Raw genomic sequence first — 10,979 nt, 5'->3', positions numbered from 1 at the left:
CTCTACCATGACATTCGACATACAATATTGTAACTCTCTACCTGTATCTAGTTCCCATCCAACTGTAAACTCAGAGAATGTAGGATTGCTGTCTAATGTATTCATTGCTTATCTTCACAATCTGGTTAAATGACTGGCCTACCACACAATAATGCTTTGTAACTAGTTGCTGAAGAATAAAATGACTCCTAAAAAAGATAAATAAATTAAAAAAATGACTCCTAAAGTAAGACTTTTCAACTTTGTAAAAAAACCCACGATTTTTTGTTGTTGTTTTCAGGGCTTTTTTTCCTTCTGTTAACATAGATAACTGAGAGTCAGCTATTTTATGTTGATATAAACTATTAATAAAACGTTTGTAGTTTCAGAGTTGAAATGGATAATTTGGTCCTAACCTTTTTCCTCCCTACCTTCCCCCTTCCTTCCTTCTTTCCTTTCTTCCTTCCTTCCCTCTTTAATTCTTCCCTCCCTTCCCTCTTTTTCTCTCTCCTTCTCTTTTTGTCTCTCTCTCCCTCTCATTCTCCCCTCTCCTCTTTCTCTCCCTGCTTTTTAAGTGTTAAGACACTTAATTGATTGACAGCTAAACAGAGACTTAGAGATCAGTGTTTTTTCCTAAACTTTGTAGCCTCAAATTAGAAAATGGACATCTTTCTTAAAAAGCTAAAAACAAGCCTGTGAGCATAATTTATGTTTTATATGCTTGGATAGTGCGTGATTATTTCTCTAACATTTAGCATTGTTATCACTGTAGATAATCACCGTGTTTTGTATCATTAGCATTATTGTTTGCTCACTAATCAAGGGAAAAATATTTAAGCTACTGTTTAGAGAAGTTCTCCATTTCACTTTTGTAAGTTATATTTACTCCTTGGAAAATATGAAGAACTTTTATTTTTTTCTTCTGTTTTTTTTTTTTTTCCCAAATTCCAATGAAAAGCTTTTTTTTAAAACTCTTTGCCCTGACTTTTCTTGTGGTTACGCATGTATCAGAAAAAGTTAAAATGAACATAATACTCAGGTCATAAGAAGATACTTTATTGGTTAGAGTGATGAGTTCTAAAGACTGCTATGTGAAAATCTCCTTCTACCCCCAGTTATATTAAATACAGAACTTAACCATTTTAAGTAAATTTTGGAGACTATTTTTACCCTATGGAGAACAAGCAGAGCCGCATATCTCTGTTTTGACGAGAATGTGGTATGATTATATTAACTCTACATAAAACTTTTGGTGTTTCTCATGAATTTTAAAGCCCTTAGTATGATAGATGTCCATTGATTATTTTGCTACTATGTATTTTAAAAACGAATTTTTAATTTACCAAGTTAAAGCTGCACAAAAACCATCAAATCAGTGTGGACATAATTGATATGCTACTCAGCAACCCTGATATGTCTTTGAATAGTAAACCATGAAGAAAACAAAGCAACTATTTCTTAATAGGAATACAGTTTGGTGGGGAGATACTTTAAAATATAAGCTTTTCTGAGGGAGGGGGTTAGTAAAAGACTAATGGCAAAAAGTTTTAAACCACTCCTTTCGATAAATAATTCATAACAACAACAAAAACCTCTCACAGGTAAGTAAATTTCATAGAAAAAGAGATGTTAAGCTTTATATATAATTGACAAGAGGAAAACATTTAAGTAGGTTTCACTTAGAATGTTATGTTTGCTAAATTGGATATATCAGGATTTGATGTATTAAGAGCAATTTCAAAAGATTATAAAAATAAGCTACAGTGTATGCCTGCCTTAACAACTATTTACAATACCATTTAAATATTTTGCTCAAATATATCTAAATGTTGACTGTGATACTGATGTCACACTGCAGTTAATAATTTAATTTTCTTTAAAGCAATGGACAGGGTAAGCTTTCTTAGCTGCCTAATTCACATTTCTCTGAAAGTCTTTTGTCAGTTAAAGCTTTCAACCAGCTAAAAGTAATGCTTTCCCCCTCTCTCCATGAGTGGAAAGAAAGCAAACAAACACGTGTTTAACAGTAAGGTCAGCATGACATAAAGCAACAAGAGCCAGTAAATTGAAAATGAGGTTGACATTTTGGGACTAATCCAGCAGTCCTGTAATACACTTCCAAACTCCACAGCTGCACAGGGCTGTGGACAAGCCTAGGCGCAGCCTCCAGGCAAGTGCCCGGAGCAATGCCTTGGAATGTGATCAACTCCAAGAAGAGGAGCAGATCCCTTTGTATTTGTCTTTGCTTTGGCTATAGGATACTTAGGTAATGTACATGTTAAATCACTGCTATTATGAACTGCTGCTGTTTAACTTATCATCAATGCCCTCCAAATTCTCAAATCTTCTATAATGACAGGGAGGAATTATTAAAGAAAATTAATAATTATTAAAGGAATTAATTAAAGAAATTAATTATTAAAATAATTAAAGAAAACTACTCTTGGCTTTTTTTTTTCAAATTTTTAAGCCACCCTGTTTCATGCCTAACTCTGGAGGTACAGATTTTATTGGCCCCAAGTAACTGATGGTCTGTAGGGACTTTTCCTGAACTTATATGGGGATGTGATCCAACCTGAATGCAATTATCTTGGCCCAGTTCACATTCTTGATTCATACTATGGATGTAGACCAATCCAGGCTGGATTGGATTCCATAATATGAAGTAAGTAGTCATTTATTTTACTGCTTTTTATTCAATTTTTAGATTTAATAAGGACCAGGGAGTATGGAATAGTGGTACATTAAATAGATAATGGATGCTAGATGGAGACAGAGACTGTCTTTTCACTAAACATTGAGTAAGGAAAATACAGCGAAACCACAGAAATCAAGCAATTTTTTCTTCATTAAAATCATTACATGATTTAGTCTAGTGTGGATAAGCAACTTAGGACCTGGCAAACTTGTGAGATTTTCTGGCTATGTATTTCCTGTAAAATTTGAGATGTGAAAATTCCCCCTATCCAACGGGTATTTAAAAGGCATACTTTGAGGAAAAGATAGTTATGCCCTTTCTTGGGTTGTCTGCTTGTGGATTTAACTTTACCAGTAGAGACATGGTTGTTGAATTCTTGAGTATAAAAATGAAGTATCTTTAAATTTAAAAACAAATTTTTTTTTTTTAAATTTTGAGTGCTTATACATAATGCTCTGGAGATTGTAAAGATACTTAAAAGGATTCATATTCTATCCTGAAATCTGGTGTGTAAAGGGTAAGTGTACATGAGAGAAATTGCTCAGGTATTCACACAAAAACTTCCAGAAATTTAATAGCTATCTCACCAAAGGAATGCAAGATCAAGACAGACATAAAGATCTCTCCTGGGAATTTTATACCATAGTCTTAAGGATAGAAAGTTATTTTGGGAGTTGATGACTTTATCATGATTTCTAGGCCCATTGTTCCTTTTTGCAGAATTAGTACCATAGTAAAATAATCTAAGCATGTAGTATATAGCATAGATTTTTGGAAGGGCTGTGTTTTAGTCCAGCTCTCTATATTTTAAAGAAATACTTTTTTAAAAAGGTCAAAATCAGTACTATTACTCTTAATATTATAATCAAAGGGTGATAGGCTCTTTAGATTTTTGATAAAGCAGGCCTCAAACTCAAAAGACTATATTTTTTTCAGAGGAAGAAATTAATTGAAGACTTTTGAGCTATAATTTCAAATCAAATATATTAAATATTCATATGTACATACAGATAGCAATAAAGCAACTTCATTTTCTAGATTCCTTGGTTTCACTATAGAATATACCAGATTAATTTGATAAAATCATAACCAGAACTATGGCTTAATGAAAACAAAATAATAGCAGTTACTATTTCTGAACACCTGTACACTTTTTCATTTTCATTTCCATTAATTACAAAACAATTACCAAGGCAGGTTTAATCAGAGCGGTTAATGACTTGCTCAAGCTCATCCAGGTACTAAATGGCAGAGAAATGGAGTGCAGGCCTGGATCAGCTCTCTACACAGTACTCATTGTCAAATATATCACTGTAGCTGTGGATAATTTAGAAGTTACAGGTTGACCCGGTATGGCTATTTGAAAGGCATTGTTTTTGTAGAAAACATATTGACCACCATATTTGCATATTATGTGTGTTGCAACAAATTATTTTAATGCTAAATGTGAAAAATAATAGTACTGCCCAATATAAAAGTGCCATGTTTTTTAATAAAAACACAATTGTTACATAACAACTGACACTGGAGGTATAATTGCTTCAGACTCAAATGGCTTCTCAAACCTTTTTAAGGGAAATATTTTTATTAACTCAATAATCTATTTCAGTACCCTTCAAGTATTTTCTGATATATAACCTGTCTTCTTATGATTTAATTTCACTTTAGAGCCACCAGAAAGAACATGACCTATAAAATTAAGATAAAGGTTATGGCTACTACATAGCAATGGAGACATTAGTTGGCAGGAATTTGTAGAGGAAAAGATTTAGAGGCTAGATATCTTCCATTTGGTGATGTCATGTTCTTTTCCAAAAGCTTTCTTTCATTTTTTAAACCTTAACTTGAAATATTAAATCCTAGTATTTAGACATCTAGGTTTTCTTGTGCTAACAGCAGGCACTCAGTAAATATTTATTGAATGAAATCAGAGATGAGAAAATTTTGTATACCGAGGTTTATAATACAAAACAATTTAGGGCTACTTAAATATAAGAAACAATTGTGTTTGTGGAATTTTTCTTAGGGAGGGAACTAATATGCCATTCTGTTTTAAAATTTAGCACAGGGAGCATAAAATGTGTTCTTAATAAATAAATAATGTACTTATATTCGCCTATGTTATAGTCAGTACAAGGAGAGAGCTCACAAAGTAGCAAAGAAAGGTGGAAAATGTAAAGAGATGAAGTCAGGGAGCATGGGAAGAGAACGTGATAAAGCCATGCATACAGAAATATGCCCCGATGTAACAAAAGAAAGAGAGATCCATGGCGATACCAAACCCAGAGAACATGTCATTCAACTCCCAGCCGAGGAACGCTATTGTCCTATCATCTCAAAGTGGCTCTCAGACTAGTAGTAGAGTAACAATACAGAATAACCCACTATTGTGATCCAGATGTGCACAAAATACATGCGGATCCTTAGGAGGAAACAAGTCACTATCTGGAAGATGCAGGGAACACACGACAGAAGTATGTCTGGCTGAGTCTTGAAGGTTGAGATAGGACTGGTATCAAAGGGGGGAAATTAAGGCAGAAGATTGGTGCTAAAAAGATTTGTGTGGCTGGAACATAAGATGAATGTATGACAGGGGAAAGTAAAGAGAGTAAAGTTACAGAAATTGATGCTTCAACACCATTTCAGAGTGACTATCATGTGCCCGCATTAATAAGAGTGGACCAATTAAAATATAATGTCTGAGGATGGAGCCCAGGAAAGGGTACTGTTAAAAAGCTCCCCTGGAGACCGTAATGTGCAGCTATAGTTGAGAAGCACTGCAGTAGGTGACTGGAAGTCAGTGAACATTTTCACGTGAGGTAATGGCAAAATTGGATCTTTTAAGGAAAATAACTTTGGTCTGGAGAATGGAGACAGAACGAGTCTGTGTGTTTAAGACTTTGAAGGACTAAAGAGCAGTCCACAGTCTATTGTAATACATATGTAGTCACAGAAAAAGACATGTAGATAGACATACTAAGGAACAGACCATTTTTATACTAATGTTAAGACTATTTGGAATTCTTGGGTTAAACTCTTATTGAAAGTTATAACCAAGCATTATAAAATTTGTATATTATCTATTTGCCACATGGACCTAAAGAATCCAAGCCAAGGGCCCTGGTTGGAACTTGTTTTAATCCCTATTTCACATCCCTTATGAGGATTCACTGTTTGCACATGCTGTGTAGTTAATTCATTTTGAAAATTGAAGAAGTTATTGGCAAGAAACAGTTATGGTAACATTATCAGGCCAATTTTTTTGATCAGATGAAATCACTTGATCTTGTTTTGGGGGTCATATTACTATTCATTAAGATTATTCTATGTTACTTTCCCTTGGTAAACTGCAAGTATTTACCAGTTGAAGGGAATGGGTAATTTAAAAATGCATTAAGAAATCAGACACTTCAGTAAATGTTTTCTGTATTGTTTTCAGAGTTTCTTTGATTTTCTCATTAACAACTATTAATCTGCATAAGGTAGGATGTTTTATTTGTAAGGTAACGTCCAATTTTAAAGAAATTTCAAAAAAGAATTGTCTACTAGTTTCTTCAAGCTGTTAAAAATTATACATATATATATGCTTAAAATTGGTATAAATTATTTTATCTAGGAAAAAAAGTTATAGGTTTTGATTTTTACCAGTGGTTCTTCCTGTTTTATGTATGTGTGTGTGTATTCTTTTTTTTTAATGGATCTCCAGTGACACCTCAGAAAAGAACTCTTGTTTGTCTCCTACAGGGATATTTTCAGCTCATATAACAATGTGAATTGTGGGTTTTCTAGTTATTGTAATTGGTTGTATTATTTTCAGCCAGTTTCTAATGTTTCCTGAAATATTTCTTAGATTGGATCAGAGACACTCAACATTTTTTAACTGTGATTTGTCCAATATGTCCTACCGAGTGGAGAAAGAGAGTAATATTTCTCTTTTTTTTTCTTCCCTCCTTTTTTTTTCTTCCCACCTTTCCTCGCTCCCTGCTTGCCTTCCTTCCTTTCTTCTTTGATTTGAGAAGTGAGTAAGGAGCTCTCACCGAAAGGAACATTCTACTGGAAAGTTATTATTACACCAATATTAAAGGTGGGACTCAGTAAGGTTAAGTGACTTTCCACACACCCTAGATGTAAGGAGTGGAGTTAGGCCACAGACTCTCTGACTTCCTACTTCCTATTTTGATACAGAATACCTTATTACAGGACAATTCCCAAAAAAGGATTAGTAAAATACTACAAAACCCATAATGCTCTTGTCATAATGCTATGGCTCTCCTTAATAACTTTCTTAGAGACTTGTGTTTCCAATCTGGGAAACAGTCTTAACATATAAGCTGGTCATCCTAGTTTGAGGAGCATCAATCTATTTCAAGAATTTTAAACTCTTTTTCTGTACATTTTTTGCATTAAAAACCCTTTGGAGAATCTGATTAAGGTTATAAATTTCCTTCTCACGAAAATGTATATACACTCATATAGACAGAATTTTGTATACCATTTTAAGGTTTCATTTTTGTAAATATAGTTAGGGAGCCAAAGGGAGCTATTATATAGAAAGAACATATAATAACTTTTTATTTTTATGTATAAGATTTTTTTTTCTCTAAGGTAGAAGATTTGTTATATGTGAAAGTTAAAAATCTCACCTAAATGGCATGAAATGATATAAGATTAACTTTAACAATCAACCTAATACTTTTTCAATCTTGTAAACTCTTAAAGAAAATATGGGTACACGAAAACACTAAAAATTCAAATTATGCTTTATAAAGGAAATCAATTAAACCTCACAACTTTTATCTGAAATTTACACAGTACGATATGTTATAAGTGTAAGGCTTTGAGAAGAACATTGTAAAAACCCGAGACCTCATAATCCTGACCAAAACAAAAACAGACAAAATTTAATTTTTTAAAGATAAAAACGGCATTCACTTTTTATGAAAGAGAAGAGGTTTCACCATCCCTGCCAAGATCTTGGGTAATTGTGCAGCAATAACCTCAGACATCATTTCTGGAAATTCAACACTCAGTGCCCGGGACTGGATAAATGTATTCAAGCAGTACAGATGAAGTTGTTTGACAAGCTGTTGGTTTAACAAATGGATAGGAAACATGTAAGAAAAATAATATATTCATATACTATACAAACATGGCAGCTTATTTTTCTAATAATAGAAATACTTAAGATGTTTTTTCTTACTGAACTGAAAACATCTCCCTCCACTTTCTAGCATAATATGTAAAATATTACATACTCATGACAAAATATCCTAATATATAGAAAGATTTAAAGAAATGAAAGTATTCTGTAAACCCACAGGATAACCAGGTGAACATTTTGGTATATTTCAAGGTTTTTTTTTAATACATACTCAGGTATACACATAATATACACACATGCATATATATTTCCATAAATGAAATTATTTTATAGTCTATTTCTTAATCGAGCTTTTTCATATAACAACATATAGACAATATATAGACTCTTCTATTTCAGTACAAACAACCCAGCATAATCCATTTTAATCTAATTTTAATTTTTTCAAAGTAATTCATGTACATAATTTTGAAAGTCAGCTAGTACTGGAAGACCTATAGCAACAAAAACAACAGTAGCAACAACACAGATGTAACCACTTTAAACTGCTTTAGCCTGTGTCATTTGATATTTATCTGTGTATTTCTAATAAATTTTATTTTCCAAAGTTTGCATTATTGATTAAGTTTCTATTAAATGAGGATTTAGCTCTCTTGTACTATATACCCCCCTCCTCAACTACACACACTTTCTCTTCTCTCCATTCTCTATATAGTTATATCTCAATTATTGGCTAAATCGATATCTAACATTTATATTACAAAGATTTTTATTGTTTCCTGCTGGATTACATTTTCTTTCTTATATGACTTACTTTAATTTTGCTAGGGCTAATCACCTTACGTTTCTGTTTCCTTTGTTTTTTCTATATCACAAAGCCATAGTCAGATTTTCTGACAGAACTGTAAAGACTCACTTCAATATGTTCATGCAATTGGTAATAGCTCAGTTCCATTTTTTTCTTGGTATTAGTGTCCTGAAATCCTCTGCATTAGTTAGTGTGCTGGGACACCCCTTTGCATCTCTCTTGGGTTGAATCTTCTACTTTGGCTTACTCCAGTGTTTTGTTGTAAGAAATCTTTCAGGTGCCCCTGAGAAAGTTTGTATTTGAGGTAATCTCTATGAGATCTTGCAAGTCTGAAAATACTTTTATGATGCCATCATATTTGTTTGATGGTTTGGCTGGTAAAAAACTTGTTGAAGATTTTTCTTTCCTTGAAAATTCTGAAGGTATTGCTCCATTGTTTTCTGGCTTCCAGTATTGCTATTGAGAAGTCCAACATCCTTCTGAATCCTGATGATTTGATGTGACTTATTTCTTTTTTCATTGGTATATTTTATGATACCCTCTTTATTCCAGGTAGGCTGAAATTTTACAATGTGCCTTGGTTCAGTTGTGCTGTGCCTATATACTGGGCCCTTACACTCAGAAAACTCATATCCTTCAGTTCTAGCAACTTTTCTTTTATGATTTCTTACATAATTTCCTCGCCTTGATTTTCTCTCTTCTTTCTTCTGGAAATTACTAACTGGGGAATGGAACCCCATGGATTAATCCCCTAAATTTGCTATCTCTCTACTTTTTCATATCTTTATCTTTTTTGTTATTTTTTTCTGGGTTTCCCTGAGATTTATATTTCCTGAGTTTTATATTTATATTGAATTTTTAATTTCTGCTCTTCTTTAATTATCCAAAAGTGTTTTCTTGCTAAATGTTCCTTATAAAATGTTTTCTATTCTTGTTTCATGGATGCAACATCATTCTTATTTCTCTGAATATCTTAATTTTTTGAAGCTTTCTTCTATTTTCTGCACTCTTGCTTTTTCCTTTAAGTTACATTTTTTTCTGTTTATTTTCCTCTCTGCCTTACATTTTAGAGGCTTTATCTAAATGGCTAATAATCTTGGCTGTCGGTTCATATTCAGCAGTGAGGCCTCAAATTTGACCTGGTGAGTAGAGGGCTTTTTTATGCTTTGTTGTTAATTTAGTGTGGTTTCTGAACACAGTAGTGATAAAAGCTTGTATGCAATATGTCTCGACTAACCCCATATATCTTATTTTATTTACCCAGTTTTGGTGTCAGGTATTTCTAGGGTTTTTTTCCTCTTGTATAGGCAATGATGCATACATATCTTAAATACTTGTCTAATTATTTATTTAAGATAAGCCCTAAAAAGTGGGAATTTGAAAAGCACACAAACTTTAACTACTGCTACATGCTGCCAGATTGTCCATTAGCACTGTTACTGACTTATAACTCCATCCAAAATGGTATGAGAGTCTTATTCTCCACATCCATATCTTTGCTTTTCCTGTATACATAAAATCTTTTCTAGCTTAAGACAAAAACATTTGAGAGCATATTCAGAAAAATGTGTCACAATTCCTATCAACCATTAAATTACTCTCAAATTATACAAATACTAGTAAAAGGATATTTGGGTGACCTACACTAAAAATGAAAAAAGCATAATATAAATTCTGAGCAGTATGATACAGGTTTTTAAAATGTAAGTACAAATATACATTTGAAGAAAACACATGAAGTAAAATTTATATTTCACATTTAAGAAGTTATAGATATAATTCAGAAAATAATCATTAATATTCTAGAAAACAAAATACTTACATCATGCAAGTTATCAAGAAGTTTCGTAAGTTGGTAGAAACGCTGTGAGCTAGGGACAACTCCTTTTTGCCTCAAACCAATTGCCTTGATGAGCTCTCTAATGTAGCTTGATCTCATCTCTTCAAACTGGCTTTGGCTTCTTAGTCCTTCCAAAGGAACTGCAAGAAGATAATTACAAGTGGCAGTTATGTTTAAAAAAGATGACACTAGCAGTTTATAATATAAATTTCTGAGCTGTATAATGATTTATTTTGATTTGCAACTCTAGATACAAACACCTTAAATAGGAAAAGTTTTAGAACATGTAAACTTCTAGTTCTTTTGAAGAATATGATAAGAACAATTAGGTAAGTTAAAGAACATTTCAGCTTACCTATTTTAGAGCTATTAGCATTTGCTCAAAAGAGCACCTGACATTATTCTACATTCCTGTCTAAAATACTTAGTTTGATTTAGTTTACAACTACATGTATGCTGGATCTTTTTTGTCTTTGTCTCCTTCCTGCTGATATGAGAGAAAGCCATTGATATTTGAATTTTCTCTTATATTCAGCCACTTGGTTTTACTGTA

The 10,979-nt window shown here is 32.7% G+C and overlaps 1 protein-coding gene across 2 annotated transcripts in view; it reads right to left on the bottom strand.

Annotated features, from left to right (window-relative positions):
• Window positions 1–7,471: 7,471 nt before the first annotated feature.
• PGR (progesterone receptor) overlaps window positions 7,472–10,979 on the bottom strand; it is a 99,871-nt gene continuing 96,363 nt past the window's right edge. The window contains exons 7-8 of one of the 2 annotated variants that reach the window (XM_068555141.1): window positions 10,409–10,566; window positions 7,472–7,761 (exon numbers count right to left, since the gene is read on the bottom strand). In XM_068555141.1, coding sequence (XP_068411242.1) covers window positions 7,606–7,761; window positions 10,409–10,566 — 314 coding nt within the window. In that variant the 3' untranslated portion in view covers window positions 7,472–7,605. The remainder of the gene's footprint in view (window positions 7,762–10,408; window positions 10,567–10,979) is intronic. The other variant, XM_068555142.1, reaches the window with a different exon arrangement.

This window comes from Eschrichtius robustus, chromosome 11, assembly GCF_028021215.1.
Source record: "Eschrichtius robustus isolate mEscRob2 chromosome 11, mEscRob2.pri, whole genome shotgun sequence".
NCBI lineage: Eukaryota > Metazoa > Chordata > Mammalia > Artiodactyla > Eschrichtiidae > Eschrichtius > Eschrichtius robustus.
This window is presented reverse-complemented; position numbering and strand designations above follow the sequence as displayed.